This window comes from Lygodium microphyllum, chromosome 14 (genome assembly GCF_053477565.2).
Source record: "Lygodium microphyllum isolate KBCC chromosome 14, Lygodium_microphyllum_v1.1.10, whole genome shotgun sequence".
In the NCBI taxonomy this organism is placed as follows: domain Eukaryota; kingdom Viridiplantae; phylum Streptophyta; class Polypodiopsida; order Schizaeales; family Lygodiaceae; genus Lygodium; species Lygodium microphyllum.
The window spans coordinates 134,807,399-134,833,709 of NC_141148.1; the positions used below are offsets into that span (position 1 = coordinate 134,807,399).

At 48.0% G+C, this 26,311-nt stretch overlaps 1 protein-coding gene across 4 annotated transcripts in view; it reads right to left on the reverse strand.

Annotated features, from left to right (window-relative positions):
- LOC148026139 (potassium channel KAT3-like) overlaps nt 1-26,311 on the reverse strand; it is a 120,841-nt gene that overhangs the window by 36,132 nt on the left and 58,398 nt on the right. For all 4 annotated transcript variants that reach the window (XM_087693418.1, XM_087693415.1, XM_087693416.1 and 1 more), the window contains 4 exons: nt 22,043-22,360; nt 21,721-21,960; nt 21,521-21,619; nt 21,404-21,436 (listed from right to left, as the gene is read on the reverse strand). In XM_087693418.1, coding sequence (XP_087549544.1) covers nt 21,404-21,436; nt 21,521-21,619; nt 21,721-21,960; nt 22,043-22,360 — 690 coding nt within the window. The remainder of the gene's footprint in view (nt 1-21,403; nt 21,437-21,520; nt 21,620-21,720; nt 21,961-22,042; nt 22,361-26,311) is intronic.

A 26,311-nucleotide genomic window follows, 5' to 3' on the forward strand; every position in this document is an offset into this window, starting at 1 on the left:
ATTAATTGCTGTAAATAGTGCTTAATTAGGTTATTTACCACCCTATTCGACAAGGAAGATTGGTTACAACTACCATTTCACCAAAGAGCATGTTGAGTTAGACACCATTACCCAGTGTATGTGCCATCATCAAACGATTTTGCAGACATATTGACCAAGCTGGTCAATCACCTGATTCTTTAGTACTTGCTACCCAAGATCAACGTGGGTACTCCCTCCCCTTTTACTTCAGCTTGATGGGGGGCGGGAATTCTCTCTAGTTTTTCTTCCATTGGCTAATGGTGAGAGGGAGAGGCTTTCTTCTCTTGGTGTTTATAGGATTTTGTTTATGTTTGCTTCATGGACATTATTATCATACTTTGTATCATTATCTATATCATCAAGATGATTATGATTGTAAAAGGGCATTTCAACAAATGAATAGTTTCCCTATGAGGACAATATACAAGTGGCACTATTGCATAGCATTTTGCATGAGCATGACCTATTGCATTGCCCTTTGCATTCCCTATGCATTGGCATTCTAATCTTGTAAATATGCATCTATGCATATTTATCCTTTTTTAGTTAGAGAGTTGTTGACTCTCTAGATCCACCATATTCGTGGCAGCTCACATAGCAGTCTCCCAAGGCAGTTTCTATGGAAACTCTAATACATATACTCTCCATACTTTTCTTCTTCACTAGCATCCACCATGGGTAGTTGCAATAGCTTATCCATTTTGTGGTGTGCTAGAACTTGACCGTCCCTTTTATTTTCCCCAAGGGCATAGATACTCAGTAGGATTGCCTCAATCTCCAAAAAAAAGAAAAAAATGTTCAAAAGTTGTTCCATCCCCTTTGCAAGTCCCAGTAGGCCACTACGCAGCTGACAAGCACCCTTTGTCCGATGCCTTGGCCTCATTGGGCTAACCCTTTGGGCTCCCTTGGTAAGATAACCATTTCCTTTGTAATCTTGGTAAGTCTAATATCTCGGTTCAAGGTTGTTGTGCATTAGTTGGCACTTGCACATCCAACCTCTCTCCTGCTGTTGGCAACTGATTTCCAGCCTACGCACACTATTAGATGTCCCTTCCCAGGCTGCATTTGCTGCTGTCCAACGTGTTTCAGCCTGTGTTTTCATTCAGGTGCTTCCCTTTGACTACTGATAGCATCAGGGTAGTTGCATTTAATGATCAGTTGCTTGCATACAGCCTTTCGCATCAGAAAACTGCTGTGCCACGCCTACATCCTCTTCGCACCAGCAGTCCTCCCCCTCCCATACAGCCACCAGCTCATCCACCCCTGCCGCCCGTCACACTTTCCCGAGACAGGCACACATGTTGCCATAGGAGTTCTTCCGCAGTGGCCCATGGTCCTACTTGAGAGTTGCGGAGCGCGGAGAGTTCCCACTACCTCTAGAGGTGGGGATCTTCGTGGTTCGTAAGTCAAGGAGGGGCAAGGTCCATTTACTAGCACCACCAGATGGACCAAACTATGCTTTTTTCCTTCAGGGGAGTGGACGACGACACAAATAGAGGAAGAGTTGAAGAGTCAGGTGGTGGACCACACCTCCCAGTGGATGGGAGAAGGACTAGCATTGTTTGCACAGCAGTGGCCTAGTTGCATGATGGACATTAACTCGTGGGGTGGTGCCGAGGTCCCTCACCTGAGCATTATCTTTCAAGCCCCTCCACAGTGGAGAGCTCCGAGGGATGTGATCGAGTGGCCCCTAGCATAGGCGCCCCGTTTCTACCAGTGCATAGAGTCTTGACTCTTAGCATGGCTGATAGATGCATTGATAGTACCACCTGGAACTTCTATCACCCCTATGGTCCGGCCAAGGGCCACCATGGGGGAATGGAGCTCGCCATCCAGACTGGCGGCAAAGCAAACTTGCATGCCTCATAGCTCCTCCTCATCATCAGCAACCTCCACACCGAACAGATGCCTGTTCGGGCAGTCACAAGTTTCCCCATGAGCTTACACCTTGCATCCTGGAATGTGAATAGCCTCCACTACAATGGAGCACGTGGTTCCAGGAAATTGATTGTTCGGCAGAAGTTGCAACCTGCCCTTGCCGGACGGATCGACATCTTACTTCTACAGGAGCACAAGCTCACTCCCACCCAGGCCCAACGGGTAGGGAAGGTACTCCCAGGCAGCTCGCACGCTTACTGGGAGCACGCCATAGGTGCCCATGGTAGGAGTGGAGGCGTATGCACCTCTATTGGTCTGAGTCTTACCGCTTGTGTTCAAGACCACGGGACGATAGTGGCAGGGAGGGTACCATGGATCAGATTGGATATTGGGGACTCGTGCCTTGGAGTCCTTAATATCTATGCCCCTACGGAGGTTAGGGCACGCAGCAGGTTCTGGGTAGAGAACGCGGAAGAACTTCCAGAGGTAGACTCCTGGATTGTTGGAGGAGACTTCAATAACCTAGAGGCTTTGGAGGACTAGTAGGGCAGAAGGAGAAACTACCAGGGCATGGCCGGGAAGGAGCAGGAGGCATGGGAGGTGTTTCTACTGGCAGTAGGAGCACGCGATGCTTGGAGAGACCATGCCTTCCTTAGGAGGGAGAGGTCGTTGAACTTCTCTTGGGGATACAGGCGGCTAGGTGGAGTCTTGCTGGAGTGGTTGGACATGTTTTATGTGGGAGAGTGGGGAGGCTCTCGGGGAGGCCAGATTGGGCAATTGGCGGGCACCACATTGTCCGATTCTCCTGACACTAGATCTCCTAGCATCTACCCTAGATACATGATCTTGTCAGATCCCTGACTCGATCTACAGGAGGGAGGAAGTGACGAGACAGATAGAGCAAATTTGGACTAGAGAGTGCAACAGGAGGGGCCAGATCGCAGAGGAGGTTGCAGAGGCCCTAGCTGAGTCGAGCAAAATTTGCCAAGAGGTAGCCATACAAGCCAAGCAGCAGAGCTAGGAGGAGAAGAGAGCACTCCGGCGGGACCTTGCAGTCACGCAGAGATTATTACAGGAGGCACCAGGGGATCCCACTCTCCATGCATAGGAGGTGCCTGCGCGAGCAGCCATTGCTGGCCTAGAGGACAGGCGCTCTGAGTTCTCTTTCCGCACCTCAGTAGCTTTCTGGGCGCGGAAGGAGGACACGATGTGCAGGGAGTTTTTTCAGGTACACCAACCTCACACCTCAGGAGAGCAAATACGCAACCTCCAAGATCAGTATGGGAGGACCCGTTCTAGCCTAGACGAGGTGATGGAGATTGCCACCGACTATTATAGTCGCCTCTTCCAACAAGAGACAGCCTCAGCTAGAGAACAACGATGTAGACAGCAGGTCTGGGATAACATCCCATCCCTCATCATAGAGGAGATGGAACGCTCCCTCCTAGTCCCCCTTCACAGAGAAGGAACTAGAGGAGGCTTTCCATACACAGGACGGGCAGAAATGCCCGGGAGAGGATGGCCTCTCTAAGGCTTTCTTCACTATCTTCTGGGAAGTGGTGAAGGACCCCCTACTGATGGCCTTTCACGAGATTCTTTCTTCACTATCTTCTGGGAAGTGGTGAAGGACCCCCTACTGATGGCCTTTCACGAGATTTTCACTTCAGGACAGATGCCAGGGAGTCTATCGACAGGCCTTATCAATCTTCTCCCCAAAGGGGGAGACTGGTTGGAGCTTTCCCAGTGGAGACCGATCACCTTATTGTCAGTGGCCTATAAAGCACTGGCAAAGATGATTGGTAGACGACTACGCCCCTTGCTTCCAGACATCATCCATGACACACAGACAGGCTTTGTCCAGGATAGGAGCATCCTGGACAATGTATTCACCTTCTTTGAGGCGATAGAGTGGGCCCATTACAGTGGGCAGAGACTGGCCGTACTACTCTTGGATTTTGAGAAAGCCTATGACAGGGTGGACTGGGATTTCCTAGAGGGCACCATGGTGAGGTTGGGTTTCCCCCGGGCTTGGATTTCCAGGGTCTCCGCACTTTACAGATCAGCCACCAACAAGGTTCTCATAGGGGGGAGGCGCAGGGAGGAGTTTCGGCTGGAGAGATCGGTCGAACAGGGCTGCCCCCTAGCCCCATACCTGTTCCTTCTCTTTGCAGAGGCGATGTCTCACTTCCTCAGGTCATGTGTGAGCGGTTTACGTGGCCTTAGACTTCTAGTAAGAGAGGAGACCGAGTTGTTAGACTCAGAGTATACAGATGATACAGCGCTCTACATAGAGGACGACGAGTTGATGCTGGAGAGAATGAGGTTGGCTCTTGAGGTGTTCTGTTTTGCAGCGGGAGCAAAAATCAACTGTCGGTTGGTTTCCTCACAGACCCAGACTCTAGCATAGAGTGAGGCGTCCACCTGAGATTTAGATGGGTGAGCAGAAGACAAACTGTCCGGTACCAGCAACTTTCTTCCAGTCCTCGATTCTATTCGGAGGAAGCTAACCTACTGGAGCACGGCTCGCCTCTCACTAGCCGGCCAAGCCCTGGTAGTTGACCACGTCCTCCTAGCGACAGCCTGGTACATCGCCCCGTGTTGGTGCTTCTCCTCCTCCTGCGTAATGCAGCTTCGCCGCCTAGTGCGGAATTTCCTTTGGTCCGGGTCAGACGGCTCCAAGGATTCCAAGGCCAAGGTAGCGTGGGCGACCATTATATGACATCGGTCAGAGGGAGGGCTTGGGATCATAGACCAGAGTATCAGAGTATGGCCCTCCTAGGCAAGCTAGTTGTCCCCGGCCTCACTCCGGGAGGGTAGACGGGAGGGTAGACCTGGAAGGTCCTATTGCAGGAGGGTCTTTAGGACTGTAGACCGAGACTTCGCAGTGAGTGGAGGCTATCCCTGAGATGGATCTTCACGTCAGCCCAGATCACCCCCCCCAAATCACCCTTCCTACGTAGCTTGCTCCGCGTGTGGCAGGGCCTCCGTAAGGCCCTAATCCAAAGACCCCCTGGCTGCCAGGAGGAGATAGACCGTCAGCCGGTGATTTGAAACCCCGAGGTCAAGGATCGGGAAGGGGCACAGATTGGCAAGCGCCCCCACATCCAATGGGCTGGTTGGGAGGCTGGCCCGGCTCGTACCATCAGGATATGGCGGAAGGTGTACAGGATGGCGGACAAGGAGGTGCTGAAGCAAGTATCAGGCTGCCAGCGAGGAGTGGAGCTGAGGAGAAGGGAGATAAACGCAGCGATATATCAGGAGTGGCTTGCTCCCCCGATCCGAGAGCCGATAGAGCCCGGGGAGGTATGGGCCGCTAGGTTTTCACCAACAAGCATCCCCCTACAGGTGGCAGGAAGAATGGGTGGCGCTCCACCTGGGACCTTTTTCACAGTGGAGGAGGGGGGGCGTCTGGCTCTTGACAGAGGGCAGCAGGACGAGGGGATAGCTGTCCTTTCATGGAAGAGGATCCGGGTGGTTGGCCTTCAGGGGAAGACATAGCGGTTGGATCCTTTGGTCTTTTGGCAAGAGCTCAAGGAGTGGCACCTCTGGATCTGGGAAGGAAGGCCACTTGATGAGCTGGAGTGGGATCCAGGAGAGTGGCTTTGGCCGGCCACTGCGGTCGCCAAGAAGCCACCGAGGTTCCTGGAGTACAACGCCAAGATTGGCAGACACATACTGATGCAGGAGGACATGGATTGGGCACCGTCACGTAGCAAGCACTGGGCGGAGCACAGCATCACGAAGCCATTCCGACGGACCTTCTGGCGCCACCTATGGGACAGCTGGAGGCCGAGGAGGGTATCGTATTTTTTATGGTTGGTGACACATGGAGGCTTGGCGGTGGGAAGCTAGCTTGCCCAGATGCAGGAGGGAGTTTGTAAGTGCTGCACACAGCAGTCTATGGAAACCCAAAGCACTGCCTTTGTTCGTGTGAGGCGGCACAGCTCGTGTGGAGAGGAGTATGCCGCATCTTACGCCGCATAGCACCCAGCCTTGGATGTATCTCTTGGGATGCTTTCTGCTGACAAGCTGTCAGCCAGGGCCGTCAGCTTCTGTATGAGGTCGAGATGCAGGATACGATATTCATTATCGAGGCGGGGTCGTGTGCACTGGTGGGTTTAGAGGCTCTACCCATCCGCCAGGTACTGGAGCCCACAGCACACCGCTCTGAGGTATGGGAAATCATAGGGAGTCTTACTGGTTGGCATATCTGGAAGGCGCAGTGTCAGGTGGCTTTCGGCGGAGAGAGACTTTCAGTACAGGCGACCTTAGCAGAGCTCTGGACCTCCATCATCCACTCCCTTCGAGGCCGATGGGATCAGGTGCAGGGCAAGTCCAGGGCTCGTCAGGAGCTCCAAGATCATTTCATGCCCACTTGGGGCGGCCAGGACCTGTTCTTCATGATGCAGGCAGGTAGCCCCAGATGGCGATACTGTTAGAGATCATAGCCTGCACAGTCGGACCAGCAGGGCAGCTGCACAGTTGGACTGTGCAGTCGGACTGCCACATGGCAGTCCGACTGCCTGCAGCCCAGTCGGCTGCATTTAATGCAGCCGACTTATTTCTTGGCTGCGCCCTATTTCTGGCGCCCTATTTCCTGGCAGATTTCGACTTTTTATAGTCGACACTTTCAGCAGTCTGTACACTCTTCTCTGACGCAGATTACAGACCGGTGACACGCAGTTTCTATCTCTGTTCACAGATTTCAGACAGCAGACAGTGCAGACTGCAGCAGACTTCGAGGTGGACAGCAGGTTGCATCGTCGAGGTGGAGACACGCAGTCCAGCACACTGCGCCCGTGTATATCTTTGTATTCAGCATTCTATATACAGCAGATCTTCATCGTCCACTGTCTCTTTCTCTCCCTTCTCTCTCTCTGCGTTCTCTCTCTCTCAGTCCTACGCTTCCGCACCGCTGCACTCTGACATGGTATCAGAGCAGTGTTTGAGGGCTGACTGAGCGCAGAATCAACCTGAAGAGGAGTTTCCATCGCAACACAAATTTGCGTTTTTTGCGTTTAAGGGCAGACAGGAGGGCTGCGCCTTGGAACAAGGCTGAAACGAGTGTGGGCGCACAGGAAAGGAGTACAGGTGGTGGATTTGCTGCTGTTTACTGCTGTTTGACGCGGAGGAAGTTTGAGTTTTCAACCTACAAGTGCAGGTTTTTCTTTTTCATCGCCTCCGGCAGGTGAAGAAGGTTCAGGACGCGGAAGAGCCTTAGCAGGCTGAGTTTTCCCAGTCAGACGGGGCTGCTTTTGCGTTTGTGAAGGCATTGCAGGTGAAGATGTCTACAGAGATTGACTTGGAGTTCCAGGCGATTATGGACCGGAAGGTGCCTGTCTTACCGGCTCTTCCTACAGATCAGAAGCTCGACGGCGACAACTACCGCATTTGGCGCGTCATGATGTTGGCCATTCTTGAGTCGTATGATTTGGCGGAGTTGGTACAGGAGGAGATTGACCGGCCCTCGGTAAGAGATGAGTCCAAACTCTCTTCCGAAGCTCGTGCGGAGTTGGCCAAGGCCCAGTCTCATTGGGACAAACTGAATGCGAGGATTCGATCCTTTCTCTTTCTATCATGCACTACAGCCGTGATTGCTCACATCGAGCACTTGACGGTGGCTCGGGAGATATGGCTGGAGCTTGATCAAATGTACAATCGGATGACCCTAATGAAGAGGGTTTCTTTGGAGGTACAGATGCGGACCTTGTCCGTCAATAAGTCTTCTTCGCTAAGGGAACACATTAACAAGCTAAGGCAGCTACAGATGCAGGTTCAGAATGCGGGGAAGCCGATTTCCTCCGAAGACATGGCGATCACACTACTGTCCCAGTTGCCGCCACGATTCGGTACATTTTACTCTGCCCTCATTGCTTCTGGGCGAGAGTCTACTCTTCGGTGGGAAGAGTTGGTTCCTATGGTCTTGGACCACGAGGAACAGTTAAAGGGACAAAATGCTTCCAAGACGGAGGCGCTGACAGGTCAAGCCTCTCAAAAGAAGGGGAAGGACCAAAAGAAGAAGGGGGATAACAAGTCCAAGAAGGACAAGGAGAAGGACAAGGACAAAGACTCCACATGCCATATTTGTGGAAAGACTGGCCATTGGAAGAAGGATTGCCCTGACAAAGACACGAAGGACACCAAGAAGAAGGAAACCAAGGATTCTGGAGCAGTGGCTGCACCCTCATCAGCTGCATTTCTACATCTAGCTGTCATTGAGGACGCTTCACCGAATGCTTCTGATGCTGCGATGACGGCCCCCCAGGCTCGAGAGTGGATTGTTGATAGTGGTGCCTCACGGCACATGACTCCTTCATCAGATGGTGTTGCCCAGCTGCGACCCTCGCGTGGGCAGATTCTCATTGGCGAAAGCTCTTCAGTTTCTGTTGCAGGTCGGGGTAAGATGCAGCTTATTCCGGATGGACGAGGTGGTACCCATACCTCAGAGGTTTTGCATGTACCAGGACTAGGGTACCATCTCCTTTCAGTTCATAAGATTTGCTCCCTTGGTCTTCTGGTGGAGTTTGACAGTACTACAGTGCGAGTCCTTGATCGTGAATCGAGGAAGGTTCTATCATCTGGGTATGAGGAGAACGGCATTTACAAACTGAAGTCTTCCACCGCCCTCTCTACTTTTCTTCTTACCTCACAGTCACAGTCAGAGTTATGGCATGCTAAGTTTGGTCACCTGAACTATGACTATCTTCGGAGGGCGTCACGTGGACAGCTTGTTCGAGGGTTGCCGGATATAGTGGTGAGCCAGCAGCCATGTGTCTCCTGCATACGGGGGAAGCAGCATAGGGATGCCATTCCCCACACAGCTTCGCGGCGGTCTACTTCACCGATGGAGCTCGTATCTACGGATCTATATGGCCCTATGAGGAATGAGTCCCTGCGTGGGAGCTCGTACTTCATGCTGATCGTGGATGACTATAGCAGGATGACATGGGCCTATTTTTTGGCACTAAAGTCAGAAGCTTTCTCGCACTTCAAGGATTGGCTTCTCTTTGAGGAGAACCGATCAGGCCGGAAGTTGAAGACCTTGCGATCCGACAAGGGAGGTGAATTTGTGTCTAATGAGTTTGCTCGGTTTTGTTCAGATAGAGGAATTCACCAGGAGTTTGCCAATACCAATACTCCTCAAGAAAATGGTATTCTTGAACGGAAGAACCGCAGTGTGATCGAGATGGCACGCACCATGATGGAGCACCGACAGACCCCTCAGGTTCTGTGGGCCGAGGCTGTGGCTACTGCAGTCCACATCCTTAATCGATCCCCTACTTCGGCCGTGGAAGGGATGACTCCATTTGAGGCTTATTTTGGGACGAAGCCAGATGTTTCTTACTTTCGGGTCTTTGGGTGTGATGCCTATATTCACATTCCCAAGGCTCACCGTGATAAATTTGAAGCGGCTTCTTGAAAATAGGTATTTGTTGGCTACAGCTCCCAGTCCCAAGGCTACCGACTGTATGATCCCGTCAAGCGGGATGTATACACTAGCCGTGATGTGCGGTTTGTGAAGGTTCCGGCTACTTCAACGGGTGAGAAGCATCCCGTTCTTGGAGATCCAGGGGAGAGTTGGGCTCCTTCTACAGTTCCACTGGAGCCCGTGCCTTTTGATTATGATTCTGTTTCTGACACAGAGTCTACTGTTCCACCGGACCCCTCTGAGGAGTTACCACCGGTGGATATTCCAGAGTCTTCTGCTGATGGAGAACGACGAGGGGAGGTTCGGCCTCCTCCTCGCTGGGCCCGTGACACACTCCGTGATTCAGGGATCGAGGGGGTTCCTGAGGAGTGGGGACCGCAGGATGGTCCGCGGCGGTCACAGAGGCACCAGGCGCATTCTTCGGAGCTTGTTTGCTCCAACTATTGTTTGATGTCCCGTGTTATGCAGGATCGAGAGCCCACCTCCGTGAAGGAGGCTTTACAGTCCGCCCCATGGAAGAAAGCTATGGAAGCTGAGTTGGAGGCTATTGAGAGGAATGGCACTTGGTCACTCGTGCCACGCCCCCCGAAGAAGAAGGTGATTAGAGTCAAGTGGGTCTTCAAGACCAAATATCTCAGTGATGGTACTTTGGATAAGCACAAGGCTCGCCTTGTTGCTAAAGGTTTTGCCCAGCGCCCAGGGATTGACTGTCATGACACTTTTGCCCCCACAGCTCGCATGGCAACCATTAGAGCTGTTCTTGCTTTGGCTGGCCATAGGAGATGGCCTGTTTATCAGTTGGATGTGAAGTCGGCCTTCCTGAATGGTGATTTGAAGGAGGAGATCTATGTTGAGCAGCCTCCTGGCTTTGGTTCTTCAGATGGGAAAGTCTACAAGTTGAAGAAGGCCTTGTATGGCCTCAAGCAGGCCCCGCGCGCTTGGAACGAGAAGATAGTCAGCATCCCGCTTCGTCTTCTGCTCCTTCCTCCTGGAAGCCGCTAACTTCTTGCAGTCCTTCCGCAAATGTCCCTTCTTGCCACAGTGGTAACACTGGGCCTTCGACTTCTTCTTCCCGTCACCCCTCTCTGAAGCTACATAAGCCTCACCTCCATAATGTGCCGGAAGCCGCCCCTGTAATCTCAAGGATGCCTCATGCTCAAGAAGCATCGAGGTCATATGTGTAAAACTGACAGGAGTCGATGATGTCTGCGCCCGCAAAGCATTGGCCACTCCATCAAACTCCGGGGGGAGCTTGTAGAGGACCGTCCCGACAAGATGCACCTCGGGAAGAGCAGATTGCATGTGCCGAAGCTGGTCCTGTACCTGCGTAATACGAAGAAGAAAAGACTGAATAGTATCTTTCGGCTCAAACTTCATCTGTTGGAGCTGGCCATAAAGTGTGACGGCCCGCATGGTGGAAGGTGCCTCGTACATCTGCTGCAACTTCTGCCATACTTCAGGAGATGTCCTACAGGAGGTAACCGCCGGTAAGACCGCTTTAGAAATACACCGAAGCAACGCCGAGTAAGCACGGGCATCGTCCGAGTTCCATATGAGCACCGCTTCCTCATGGTTGTCCTCATCAAAATCTTCAGGAAGAGGAAAAGGACGGAGAGGTCGAGCAATAGCTCCACAGACGATGTACCATAGCCGCTTCTGCACAAACCAAGCTTTCATGACAGCACTCCATGTGAGATAATCAGGTCCATGTAACTTATCATCAGTGGAAGTGCACGGAGGAGCCATATGGAGAGGATAAGAAGAGAAGTAGAGAAGAGATGGAATTTAGAGAGGAAACATAGCCAAAACACAAGCACAGACTACAGAAAAAGAGAGTTCACATGCAATAGAACCCAAAATCTGATCAATAGAAGACAAAATCTGCTGCAAAAAGTCAAAAAATCAGTCAAAAACTGCCAAAAACAGAGAAAACGGCCTGAAGTAACAGTCACCCAGCCACGAGAGATGCTGAATCAGCAAAACGCAGGCTGTAAACTGGAGAAAAAACAGGTAGAAAACTGTCGCCAGCAGCTGCAGATGAAAAACGCAGGCAGCAAAGGGTGCGTAGGCAGCAGAGGGTGCGGAGGCAGCAGGCGATGGCAAAACTGTAAAAAACGCAGGCTGAAAACAGCCCCAAAACAGGTCGCCTGGCTGCGACAGCAGTCGTCTGATCAGCAAGGGTACAAAACAGTCCTGAAATCAGCAAGAAAACACAGCAGAAACACACAAATCCTGAAAACTAATACCATGTCAGAAGTGGAGCAGCGGTGAAAGCATAAACATGTGCTGAAATAAACTGCTGAAACACAAGACAAAAAGAGAAAAGAAAAGAACACGATACAGATGAGAACTCAGATGTATGCACGGGAAATGGAATCCATATATCTGAACACGAGACAGTCGCATACAACAGTGAGTCACTGGCTGCGTGGGCACTGGCACTGGCACCTCTCTCCACAGAGTCTGCAGATGGTGAAGATGAAGTGTCTGACTCTGCCGATGAGTCCTCTCCTTCATCAGACTCCGACTCCGATCCTCCGACCAAGGTGAAGTCCAAGGCGCGGAAGGGATCCTCTTCTTCGGATCGCGGGAAGGGCTTGGTGGCCCCTTCCTCGCCTGCTTTCTAGTGGTGGTGATGAGGTCATCCCTCACGACTCTCTTGTGCCAGAGAGGGAGTGTGAGCGGGTGTTCAGATGGGGCAGCCGCGCCTCATCTATATTTTTATACAGGTGCACAGGTTCCAGAGAGGGACGTCCCTGACGCATCGACTTCAGTCTGGCGGAATCAAATCCTGGAGCTGGGATTGATATCCAGGTTCATGATGAGCTGGTTCTCTGACCGAGAGCGGGAGGCTTTCGTCTGGAGCTCACATGAGGGGACACTTTGGCGGTCTGGCCAAAGGCGGGGACTCCATGGTCACCTATGTTCAGGGGCATTTTTGACAGGATGGTCTTGTATGCTACTGCGAGACATTGGTGATGGACACAGAGACATGCTATGATCTTCTCTATTTTCAAGTGTTTGGTACGATCGACATCAACATCAGGTTCTCTCCGAGGCACCTTGGTGGTGGCTTGATCACCCACTGCTTGGGTATCCATGGTTCTGCTTGGTGGTTCTATGTTGTATAGTTTCTGATCCCTTTTCATTGTACTATTGTATTGTATCCGATCACTCATGATCTGAGAGAGGGTGTTAGCAGAGTATTTGTCAGCTCATGTGTGAGTCTGAGCTTGATCTGGGCTGGGCATTTTTTATTAGGTATTTTAGGTATTTTTCTGGTGTGGCATTTTATGCCAGTGGAGCATTTTATGCACCAGTCGGCCAGCATTAATGCTGTCCGACCAGCATTATTGCTCCCCACTTTTTCAGCCTATTTATACTCAGTGGCTCCTCCTCAGTCAGACACTTCATCTTCACCATCTGCAGACTCTGTGGAGAGAGGTGCCAGTGCCAGTGCCCACGCAGCCAGTGACTCACTGTTGTATGCGACTGTCTCGTGTTCAGATCAGAAGTGGAGCAGCGGTGAAAGCATAAACATGTGCTGAAATAAACTGCTGAAACACAAGACAAAAAGAGAAAAGAAAAGAACACGATACAGATGAGAACTCAGATGTATGCACGGGAAATGGAATCCATATATCTGAACACGAGACAGTCGCATACAACAGTGAGTCACTGGCTGCGTGGGCACTGGCACTGGCACCTCTCTCCACAGAGTCTGCAGATGGTGAAGATGAAGTGACTGACTGAGGAGGAGCCACTGAGTTTAAATAGGCTGAAAAAGTGGGGAGCAATAATGCTGGTCGGACAGCATTAATGCTGGCCGACTGGTGCATAAAAATGCTCCACTGGCATAAAATGCCACACCAGAAAAAAACCTAAAATACCTAATAAAAATGCCCAGCCCAGACCAAGCTCAGACTCACACATGAGCTGACAAATACTCTGCTAACACCCTCTCTCAGATCATGAGTGATCGGATACAATACAATAGTACAATGAAAAGGGATCAGAAACTATACAACATAGAACCACCAAGCAGAACCATGGATACCCAAGCAGTGGGTGATCAAGCCACCACCAAGGTGCCTCGGAGAGAACCTGATGTCGATGTCGATCGTACCAAACACCTGAAAATAGAGAAGATCATAGCATGTCTCAGTGTCCATCATCAATGTCTCGCAGGAGCATACAAGACCATCCTGTCAAAAATGCCTCTGAACATATGTGACCATGGATTCCCTGCCTTTGGCCAAACCACCAAAGTGTCCCCTCATGTGAGCTCCAGACGAAAGCCTCCCGCTCTCTGTCAGATAACCAGCTCAGCATGAACCTGGATGTCAATCCCAGCTCCAGGATTTGATTCCGCCAGACTGAAGTCGATGCGTCAGGGACGTCCCTCTCTGGAACCTGTGCACCTGTATAAAAATATAGATGAGGCGCGGCTGCCCCATCTGAACACCGGCTCACACTCCCTCTCTGGCACAAGAGAGTCGTGAGGGATGACCTCATCATCACCACTAGAAAGCAGCCGAGGAAGGGGCCACCAAGCCCTTCCCGCGATCCGAAGAAGAGGATCCCTTCCGCGCCTTGGACTTCACCTTGGTCAGAGGATCGGAGTCGGAGTCTAATGAAGGAGAGGACTCATCGGTAGAGTCAGCATCCCGCTTCGTCTTCTGCTCTTCCCGAGGTGCATCTTGTCGGGACGGTCCTCTACAAGCTCCCCCCGGAGTTTGATGGAGTGGCCAATGCTTTGCGGGCGCAGACATCATCGACTCCTGTCAGTTTTACACATATGACCTCGATGCTTCTTGAGCATGAGGCATCCTTGAGATTACAGGGGCGGCTTCCGGCACATTATGGAGGTGAGGCTTATGTAGCTTCAGAGAGGGGTGACGGGAAGAAGAAGTCGAAGGCCCAGTGTTACCACTGTGGCAAGAAGGGACATTTGCGGAAGGACTGCAAGAAGTTAGCGGCTTCCAGGAAGGAGGAGCAGAAGACGAAGCGGGATGCTGACTCTACCGATGAGTCCTCTCCTTCATTAGACTCCGACTCCGATCCTCCGACCAAGGTGAAGTCCAAGGCACGGAAGGGATCCTCTTCTTCGGATCGCGGGAAGGGCTTGGTGGCCCCTTCCTCGGCTGCTTTCTAGTGGTGATGATGAGGTCATCCCTCACGACTCTCTTGTGCCAGAGAGGGAGTGTGAGCGGGTGTTCAGATGGGGCAGCCGCGCCTCATCTATATTTTTATACAGGTGCACAGGTTCCAGAGAGGGACGTCCCTGACGCATCGACTTCAGTCTGGCGGAATCAAATCCTGGAGCTGGGATTGACATCCAGGTTCATGCTGAGCTGGTTATCTGACAGAGAGCGGGAGGCTTTCGTCTGGAGCTCACATGAGGGGACACTTTGGTGGTCTGGCCAAAGGCAGGGACTCCATGGTCACATATGTTCAGCGGCATGTTTGACAGGATGGTCTTGTATGCTCCTGCGAGACATTGGTGATGGACACACAGACATGCTATGATCTTCTCTATTTTCAGGTGTTTGGTACGATCGACATCGACATCAGGTTCTCTCCGAGGCACCTTGGTGGTGGCTTGATCACCCACTGCTTGGGTATCCATGGTTCTACTTGGTGGTTCTATGTTGTATAGTTTCTGATCCCTTTTCATTGTACTATTGTATTGTATCAGATCACTCATGATCTGAGAGAGGGTGTTAGCAGAGTATTTGTCAGCTCATGTGTGACTGTGAGTTTGATCTGGGCTGGGCATTTTTTATTAGGTATTTTAGGTATTTTTCTGGTGTGGCATTTTATGCCAGTGGAGCATTTTATGCACCAGTCGGCCAGCATTAATGCTGTCCGACCAGCATTATTGCTCCCCACTTTTTCAGCCTATTTATACTCAGTGGCTCCTCCTCAGTCAGTCACTTCATCTTCACCATCTGCTGCAGACTCTGTGGAGAGAGGTGCCAGTGCCAGTGCCCACGCAGCCAGTGACTCACTGTTGTATGCGACTGTCTCGTGTTCAGATATATGGATTCCATTTCCCGTGCATACATCTGAGTTCTCATCTGTATCGTGCTCTTTTCTTTTCTCTTTTTGTCTTGTGTTTCAGCAGTTTATTTCAGCACATGTTTATGCTTTCACCGCTGCTCCACTTCTGACATGTTAGCAGAGTATTTGTCAGCTCATATGTGAGTCTGAGCTTGATCTGGGCTGGGCATTTTTATTAGGTATTTTAGGTTTTTTCTGGTGTGGCATTTTATGCCATTGGGGCATTTTATGCACCAGTCGGCCAGCACTAATGCTGTCCGACCAGCATTATTGCTCCCCACTTTTTCAGCCTATTTATACACAGTGCTCCTCCTCAGTCAGTATCATCATCATCTTCACCATCTGCAGACTCTGTGGAGAGAGGAGCCAGTGCCAGTGCCAGTGCCAGTGCCCACGCAGCCAGTGACTCACTGTTGTATGCGACTGTCTCGTGTTCAGATATATGGATTCCATTTCCCGTGCATACATCTGAGTTCTCATCTGTATCGCGTTCTTTTCTTTTCTCTTTTTGTCTTGTGTTTCAGCAGTTTATTTCAGCACATGTTTATGCTTCCACCGCTGCTCCACTTCTGACATGGTATCAGTTTTCAGGATTTGTGTTTCTGCTGTATTTTATTGCTGATTTCAAGACTGTTTTCCCCTTTTTTACTCAGGCGGCTGCTGCTCCCTACAGGCGACCTGTTTGACCTGCGTTTTCTGCAGTTTTACCATCGCCTGCTGCCTACGCACCCTCTACTGCCTGCGTTTTCCATCAGCAGCTGCTAGCGACAGTTTTCTACCTGTTTTTCTCCAGTTTACAGCCTGCGTTTTTGCTGATTCAGCATCTCTCATGGCTGGGTGATTGTTAATTCAGGCCGTTTTTGCTGTTTTTGGCAGTTTTTGACTGATTTTTTGACTTTCTGCAGCAGATTTTGTCTTCTATTGATCAGATTTTGGTTTATATTGCATGTGAACTCTCATTTTCTGAAGTCTGTGCTTGTGTTTTGACTGTGTTTCCTCTCTACATTCCATCTCTTCTCTACTTCTCTTCTTATCCTCTCCATATGGCTCCTCCGTGCACTTCCACTGATGATAAGTTACATGGACCTGATTATCTCACATGGAGTGCTGTCATGAAAGCTTGGTTTGTGCAGAAGCGGTTATGATACATCGTCTGTGGAGCTACTCCTCGTCCTCTCCGTCCTTTTCCTCTTCCTGAAGACTTTGATGAGGACAACCATGAGGAAGCGGTGCTCACATGGCCCGTGCTTACTCGGCGTTGCTTCGGTGTATTTCTAAAGCGGTCTTACCGGCGGTTACCTCCTGTAGGACATCTCCTGAAGTATGGCAGAAGTTGCAACAGATGTACGAGGCACCTTCCACCATGCGGGCAGTCACACTTTATGGCCAGCTCCAGCAGATGAAGTTTGAGCCGAAAGATACTATTCACTCTTTTCTTCTTCGTGTTACGCAGGTACAGGACCAACTTCGGCACATACAATCTGCTCTTCCCGAGGCGCATCTCGTCGGGACGGTCCTCTACAAGCTCCCCCCGGAGTTTGATGGAGTGGCCAATGCTTTGCGGGCGCAGACATCATCGACTCCTGTCAGTTTTACACATATGACCTCGATGCTTCTTGAGCATGAGACATCCTTGAGATTACAGGGGCGGCTTCCGGCACATTATGGAGGTGAGGCTTATGTAGCTTTAGAGCGGGGTGACCGGAAGAAGTAGTCGAAGGCCCAGTGTTACCACTGTGGCAAGAAGGGACATTTGCGGAAGGACTGCAAGAAGTTAGCGGCTTCCAGGAAGAAGGACCAGAAGACGACGCGGGATGTTGACTCTACTGATGAGTCCTCTCCTTCATTTGACTCTGACTCCGATCCTCCGACCAAGGTGAAGTCCAAGGCGCGGAAGGGATCCTCTTCTTCGGATCGCGGGAAGGGCTTGGTGGCCCCTTCCTCGGCTGCTTTCTAGTGGTGGTGATGAGGTCATCCGTCACGACTCTCTTGGGCAGCTGCACAGTCGGACTGTGCAATCGGACTGCCACGTGGCAGTCCGACTGCCTGCAGCCCAGTCGGCTGCATTTAATGCAGCCGACTTATTTCTTGGCTGCGCCCTATTTCCCGGCAGATTTCGACTATTTATAGTCGACACTTTCAGCAGTCTGTACACTCTTCTCTGACGCAGATTACAGACCGGTGACTCGCAGTTTCTGTCTCTGTTCACAGATTTCAGACAGCAGACAGTGCAGACTGCAGCAGACTTCGAGGTGGACAGCAGGTTGCATCGTCGAGGTGGAGACACGCAGTCCAGCACACTGCGCCCGTGTATATCTTTGTATTCAGCATTCTATATACAGCAGATCTTCATCGTCCACTGTCTCTTTCTCTCCCTTCTCTCTCTCTGCGTTCTCTCTCTCTCAGTCCTACGCTTCCGCACCGCTGCACTCTGATAGATACACCCCCCCTCCATGGCTTCTTGCCCCTATCCCCCCCAGACCACCTTGAGAGGCTTGTATATATGATGTATCTATGACTTTCACCAGCTCCAGCTTGGTCTGTTGAGCATGAGCACTTCTTTGTATTCATGTTTTTTCTGAAGTAATATAATTAGCCACACTTTATTTGCAAAAAAAAAAAGGAAAACTATTGTGTTTTGCTGCAGCAAGTCACCTGCATCCTTCTGATGGTTTTCAGCCTGCTGCAATTGTTTGAGCTGTCCCAGTCTAATCTAGACTCTCCAGTTCTGCATGTGCTGTTGCTGCACACTATTGGAGGTTGTGTGCTACATTTCGGGATCCATAAAGAATATGACACACTCTAGCTCACATCCTCTACCTCAGTCCTCCAAAGACACGAGAGTTCCAAGGTTCAGTATTCGCCTTGCATAGTATGTTTGCTGGATTGAGCATTGTATCTATTCATTCATCATTATTCATAAGCATGGGTGGTAAAGCCATGCTAGTCTAAGGGGTTGAGATGCACTCCATGAGGATACTCTCATGGAATGTACGAGGCTTCAGAGGATGACACTTCAAATAGGGCCAAGGCCTCATGAGGCATGATTTGCACGAAGCATTAGTGGGAGGATCAGTTGTTTTTCTCATGTTGCAGGAGCACCATCTCTTAGCAAAGAGGATATCCTAATGTTGCGGGAAGCTACTACCAATCCTAAGTCGCACTTATTGGGCAACAGTCGTGGAGATATAGAGGTACAAGCTCGAGTATGCATATGCATTGGGGACCAATGGACCCAGTTGGTACATGCTAGGGTATTGTGATTCCAGGGAGAAATATGCGAGTCTGAATGAGAGTAGAGGACTTATCAATCTGTTTGTCATTTATGCCCCAAACGGCCAGTGAGATAGGAAACAATTTTGGATTACCCTTATTCAGTCTCTAGCATAGGTGGATCATTGGATAGTAGGGAACAACTTCAATATGGTGGAGGACCTTGAGGAAAAGAGAGGTAGATATATAGAAACTATTAAAGGAGGCTCTTATTTCAAATCGGAGGTTAGAATCCATGGTCCATAGCAGCAGAAGTTGGCACCTCTCGTCTTGAGCATACGATTAAAGCTTCTTTGTTGGAGCTTAGCAAGACTCTCACTAGTAGAGAGAGTAGCAGTCACCAACCAGGTTATTCTTGTGACTATGTGGTTCTCCAAGTCATGCATCAACCAGCTGAAGCATCTTATCCAAAATTTCATTTGGTTTGGAGGAGACGAGAGCCCGACCAAAGCAAAGGTTTCTTAAAGAAATGCACACAAACTAAATGATCTACAACACTCAAAAGCTCCAATGTCTCCATCAAAATCTCACGGATCTCGCAACCAGAAGATGACTAACTAAGAAAATGGTAGGCTGACACAAATAGCATTCATTGGATTCTCCAAACAAAGTAGTGTCTCACTTTGAGAGGAAGTGGCACATTGACCTAGACCTAGCCACATGTCTAGTAGATGGATGGAGATATTGGGCTTTCTAAAGGAGACCACAAATTTTTTGTATGATCCAAGAGAGTAGATGTGGAAGGATCTATTCCTTGACAGACCTTGCGACATGGTCTTCTACTAGGCTAGGGAGGAGAATACAAATAAGAAAGATCAAAACACAAGCCAGCAATTACCACTCATTGGCACAAAGAGGGAATCTACAATGAGTTCCTATACAACTTTTTGAGGAGGCTACATGATAGCTTTAGGCCTAGAACAATCTCTCTCTTCCTATGGCTTGTGGCTCACAAGAGCCTAGCGGTACACAGGTACCTAGTAGCATGCATGGGATGCAACGAGCCAAAGGAGACACAAAGACATTGCCCATGGGATTACCCTAGATCTCACGAGGTATGGAGGAGAGTCCTCAGGATGATATTTCACGACACAACAAAGACCATGGTGGCAACTTGGGGGGCTATAGCATGGGTCACATGTAGAGGTCCAACATGTGGCTATGAGGATGAGGGGAGCTATTCTTTTCTCATCACTCGACAACATTTAAGCAAGATCCCCACTCTAGATTACTCACAAGTGTAGTGGATTCAAGGACACTACCACATATGGGAGTTGATTATCAATAACATAGCCTAATATATCTGGACTACGGGGTGCAATCATGTTATTGACCTTCTGGATGTATCCACAACAAAGAGTCTAATCGCAGATTTGGATAGAGATCATTCACACTCTTCTAGGAGATGGGAGAGGATGTAGAGCAGCTTTGAGAGGACAAGGAAGAGACAAGAGGCTTTCCTATGGACATGGGACTCCGGCACTTTCTTCCATACTGCCTCTCATATGGTTTGGCATTACAACCTACTGGATTTGTTGTTCACAAAACCATTTGTGATGTACTAAGTTACTCTTCGCAAGTTTCTTGTACTTTTTATTTTACCTCAAGCTTTTCTCCAAGGTGTTATTAATTGAAATTTCTTTTCTTGGAACAAAAAATGATGGATGGATAGAGGTATTAGGAGGCCTCTTCAAAGATTATAGTGGGACCCTAGAGAGTGGATTTGCTCCTTTGGATACACAGATTAGTAGAATTAGTTGATGATAGAGTATTGGATGCCATACGGTCTCACATCGCCTTTCTTTGCCAACTTCTAGAGGAGATCGGAGGGATAGCTTTAGACCCAAAAAAAGATCTCACTCCTTTTGTGATTAGTAGCGTTCACGCCTAACAATTGGCACTTGGCTTATTTATGGCACAACTCCAATCAACTGTATTAGATGCAAGGAGCTGGAGAACATATGGAGATACTACATATGGGATTGCTATAGGACTCAACAGATATGGAAAAGAACCCTTAGGATGGTGTTTCATGGCTCAACAGAGTCTACGATTGTGAGAGGGTTGCATGGGTCGTGGACAGAGGCCCAACCTATGAATATGAGGATACAAAGCGGAGTCATGGCCATCTCATTTCAGGTCAGCTCTTGAGCAGGATTGTCACGATGGATTTTCCAGAGTCAATGTGGGGCACTGCCATAAACCAGAGCTTATAGCTGCCATCTTTGCTTGGTGCATTTGGACCACCAAATACGGTCATGTCATAGGTCTATTGGACATATCTACTATAGAATCTCTCCACAATTTGGAGAGAGTTTGTTCTCTTTGAGAGAGATGGGAGAAGATACATGGTGGTTCAGAGGCAATAAGCAGGAGGAGAGACGCTTTTCTCATGGCCTAGGATTCTAGCACTTTCTTCCAGGGTCAGCCACACATGTTTTGGGCACTATAGACATCATGATTGGTTATTTACTCAAGCATCATAATATACTTTCACTTTGTTGTATATTTTTGGGTTTAAAGTTCTTTACCGGGTTATTTTTGGTACTTGCCTCCGGATATTTTTTCCTAAAGGGAGTTTGTTAATAGAATTTTCTTGTTTCTCAAAAACAATAAGGAGAACCCAGATAACATTGAAATAGATGAATTCTATATCCCTATAACTAAGCCATGGCAAAATTTTGCAATAAAATAGGCAATACCTCATACCAAAGAACTAATTACAAATACATAGCTCACCTGCTCAACTCCATCCTTATATGTGAATACTTCCTATGTAATAACAAAATGAAAAGCATAGTGTTAGAAGATTTATAAAGAATTTTGACACTATTTTTGAAGCAGTACGAAACTTACCACTAATCCTGAAACTAGGATATAAAATGCCGTCGGAGCTTCATTATGTAGAATGATGTCTTCCTTAGGAGGAAAATACTCTGCTTTCATTTCCGCCACCTTTGAACATGTCAAAGGTTTATAAATTTAAAAACAACTTAAGAAACAGAGAAAACAAAAAAAATCAATAGTCTCTACAATCAACTTCCAAAGAATTGTACCAGCTGCAGTAAGAAATCATATGATGTTCCAACAAACAAATAAGGTTTTTGTAAAGTCTCGAGGAAAAGGAATTGGGAAATGTTGGAGCGGATCGCTTTTGGTAGGATGGCCATTGTTTCCTCCTGTTGGAGGTTCTCTGTTCTAAATTTTAACCTCATGTGATCCATCATCTGATCTCGTAGTCCTGGACGAAGACGGTTCCGGCTTGCAAAACTGGACACTGCTTGAATAGAGTCTCTCTACAATAAGTAAGATGATCAGTTTTCAAATGAAACAAATGAAATCTCAAAATGAAGTACAAATAGAAGGTTCTAGGCTTACAAATTTTCTTGTTCGTCCTGTCATATGCACCACTAGGTTAGTCATATTGCCAATGAGATAGGCAGTTAGCCCTAGATTGAAAAGCATGTAGAAAAAATTAAATATCATTTCAGTTGCATTCTCAGCATGCAAATCCCCGTATCCAACAGTGGATAAAGTAGTCATTGACCAGTACATTGAGTACACATATCTAGTCCTGATGCTAGTATCCTTAAAATGTGGAAGGACTGCACCAATCCAGGTTTGACTTTCATCTGAATGATGCTCTGCAAGTATATAGTAGACACAGCCCGCACAGTGGACTGCTAATAAGGTAACCTGATTCCAAGTGCATATAAATTAGATCGTGAATTTTATTCAAGATCCACTGTTATTAAGCATAATTAGAGATGAACACATAGTAGCATTGCAATCAAGCATTATTGAACTCAAATCTATAGTTTCTATTGTACTTTCACAATGAGCTTGATATATTAGAAGCAGCGGTCAGATTGTTCTTAGAAGCAGATGAAGAGTTATCATTCTTCATTTTTGTATAAAAAAGATGAGTGTTCCTTGTTCATTGCATGATCACCACTCCTAGACTCGGCCCGTTGGTCGACACATCCATACACCAAGATTGTGTGACTGGTGGTATGGGATACCAACCCTTGGGATGTGATCGTGACCTAGAGTGCTTCTAGCTCCCAAGCTTGAGGGTGAGTCCGTTTGGCTCTATGGCTATGGAGGTGAGTCTGATGTCCAGTCCCCTTCATTGTGAGTATGGATTGTGTCATGTCTCGTGTGTAGGTTGGATCCTAGGGGATGTTTCAATCCACATCTATAAATAGGAGGCTACCCAGCCAATCCACTCATCCCTTTTTGCAAGTTCTACCAGTCATAAGCCTTCTTCCACTGGCTGTCTGGTGGTTGCTGATGACTGCTGCCCCACTCACTCCAGCCCTTGGCGCCCTATTCCCAGCTGATGCCTTGCTGCCTGGAGTTCTCAGTCAGTTGCATTTGCAGCCAGCCTGCTGACATCATCTTCTCTCTCATGCTGCCTAGGTTTTCAGCCTATCTGACTACACCTACTACTGTTTCCATCATCTGCATCAAATCAGCCTGTGTATACAGCAGCTGCAGGCCACCCTGCATCAACACACACCTCCTCAGTTGTCACCAAGCCTCAATTGCTGTTGGTGATCAGCTGCCTCCATCTTTGGGTGGTACATTGCTGCAATTGGTAGATTCAGCCCCAAGACTGCTGCATTTTGATTTCCACCCTGCTGCCCTTCCACATTCAGCTTTGCTCGGTGGTCACAAAACTCAGATTTGTCTCCGGTGGACATCACTCTCCGACTACTCCCATTGCTCTGCCTTTGAGCATTTTATACATCCTTACATTCATTTGCAGCATTGATTCATTCACTTCAGAGTTCTCTCTCTTCTCTGTTTGTGTTTTATATTTTTGTGTTTATTGTGTTCGTCTTTGTGCTTGTGCTTTAGTCATGTTCATGCATTCTATGTTTTCTCAGTGCAAACCCTAGCATCACTTCACATAGTATCAAAGTTGGTGCTCTTCTAAAGAGCATCATGCAATTATCGTGGAAATCTTGTAAGTACGAGGAAGAACGTGAGAATGACAATACTTTGAACTTAACCAATTTCATCAATTATCACCATGAAAACTTAGAAGATGGAGAAAGAAAGAAAGAAAGAAAGATATATTAATGTCTACATAAGGCCAATGTGGCCTATGAGACAAAATCCAGAGTACATCCATGTATAATGTCATCTCATCAGTAAAGGAAAAGATAACATTACAAATAAGTGGGTGGCCTATGAAACAATACTGAAAATAACTATATGATGGGACTATACTAGGGTTGAACCATGTGTAGTGTTGTTCCATTGATAGAAAAGAAAAGGAAAGGAAAGGAGAACCAGATCTGATAGAACCATGTACAAAAGTGTGGTGGGGACTATGGGCTGTAGCTGATCTCAAGATCTGCACATGATCTCAGCCATGATGCGGTCCCTAGCTCCTTTACTGATATGCCTGGTTGTGAGTCTGCGGTGTCTCGTGATAATGGCTCTAATCCGACTGTGGTGTGGCCTTCTCGAACGTGGTCTTGGTAGACGGGGTCGTCGTGCTCGATGAAGGGAAATGGCTCTATCCAATGTGACTCCATGGTGTGGCTTGTAAGGTGTCTGGCGGGGTGGCTCTATCTCTGCCAGGCTGGTAGTGTCAGTAGGGTCGGCTCTGTAGAAGAAGTCTATCACTGCTCTCTCTGTGTGTCCCTCTGGGTGAGTTGGCCTCCTGTCTCGCAACAGTGCAGTTCAGCGCCTCTCGAGCTCCATGAGGAAGAGACCTAGGCATCTCTGGTCCTCGTACTCCATGACAAGACGAAGGGATCTAAATCCATCACGGAAGAGGGAGTGGTACCATCCTCGTATGGTATTTGTCCATCTGTCTGTCTCCATCTGAAGCCTATGTGAGGAGGTGCGAATCTATCCGATAGCAACCCGTACGCTATGGGAGAGATGGGTGTCCATATATGCTGGCCGGAGAGAGAGAGAGAGAGAGAGAGAGAGAGAGAGAGAGAGAGAGAGAGAGAGAGAGAGAGAGTCAACACCACATTGAGAGGGGAACTGGCCCCTTCCCCTTTTCAAGAATTTATTGAAATAAAACCACGGGCACCAAACGCCTGAAACATATACAAAACAGCTGATTTGTTGTAATTCTAAAAACTAGGGTCTTGAAACTCTAATTTTTCCAAACTCCGAGCAGCAAGTTGTTTCTCTTCTTTAGTGCCGGAATTAGATCAAGCTAAGTAGAAAGTGTTTCTTGGATGAGAGAAAGATAGGAGAGTACAAAGCATGCGGCTAAAATTTCAACGCAAGATCTTGTTTCAAATGAAGAGAGAGACCTCCAATATATAGGTGTGGGGCTTGGGTGCTCAAAAGTGGAAAGTAGAGGCTACAAATGACAAGTGTTCGTTGAAAATGACAAGTGCAGAGACACTCGTCTCTTCAAAATGACACATGTCCTCTTCTAAATGCCACATGTCACTTTTCTAGAGAAAGAAGCTTCCAAAGCTTCTACTCTAAGAATCTCTCAAATGGTTATGAATTTGAGATAGTTATTAAAGACAAAATTGTTCCTTGTGAAATTGTAGAGCCTTTGATGCAAACAGAATTTCCATTTGAGCAACTTCCAAAAATAGTAAGATATAAAATGTGCAAAATCTAGATTATGTGTAAACATGTGATGGTTCATGCCACCCAATTTCACATATAAAAAAGGTTCCCTTATCCTTGTGAGGATGGATATAATGATATGTAGCTCCTATGTCAAAATGAATGAGAATAGGTTGATTAGCAATCTTATCCCAAGCCATAAAAAGCTTCCTTTTCTCTAATGGAGTTTCATCCTATTACAAGGATTCCTTAGGTACATTGTTTGCTTGAGGTGTCTTTTGGGGTTGGTTTTCCTACTTTGCCTCATTAGAACATTGACTAGTCATGTGTCCTTTTTCTCCACAAGAGAAACATCATCCTTCTCTTGTATATTCTTCTAACTGCTAATATGTTAGCTTCTTTTTGGATGGCAAAGGTGGTCTACCTCCATCCTTAAGCTTTGGTTCTTGATTCTCTGACTTCTTTTGGTCAAACATGTTGATGTTCTTTCTTTGTGATTCTTCTTTTGAGCCTTTACCAAGCATTCATGGCATATGTAGTCCTTTAGCTTGTAAGGCTGCATCTTGGGTTGTTTCTAAAGTATCATGCTTTTTCATCTTGACAGCTCACCATACCGTCCGATATAATCCATGGATAAACTTTCTCTTCTCCATATTGGAAGAAACTTCATTAAGAGATGTAGACTTAAGAGAAATGGCTGCAAACCTGTTGATATAAGTTTCAACATTGTCTCCATGGCTTTGCTTCAGCTCATCCCATTCTTGTTGCACATCTGCTTCAAAGGATAAAGGCAGAAACTTTTTGTTGAGCATCTCCTTAAACGCTTTCCAAGACTTGGGTTCCTTTTCCTCTTGAACAACTTTGAGCTACCAATTCAAAGCCGTATCCTTTAGATCCATTTTAACCATTCTATTTTTTATTTTTTCTGTATAATCTTCACCACCAAAAGCAGCCTCAAACTATCTAGTAAAAGACAGCTTTCTAAGAATCTCTCTTACCATAGAAAACATCAAACTTGACGCTCTTCTCTCCAAGCTTGAAGTCTCTTTTAGCATCGTTTTCCTTTTCTAAAAGCATCTTTGGAGATTT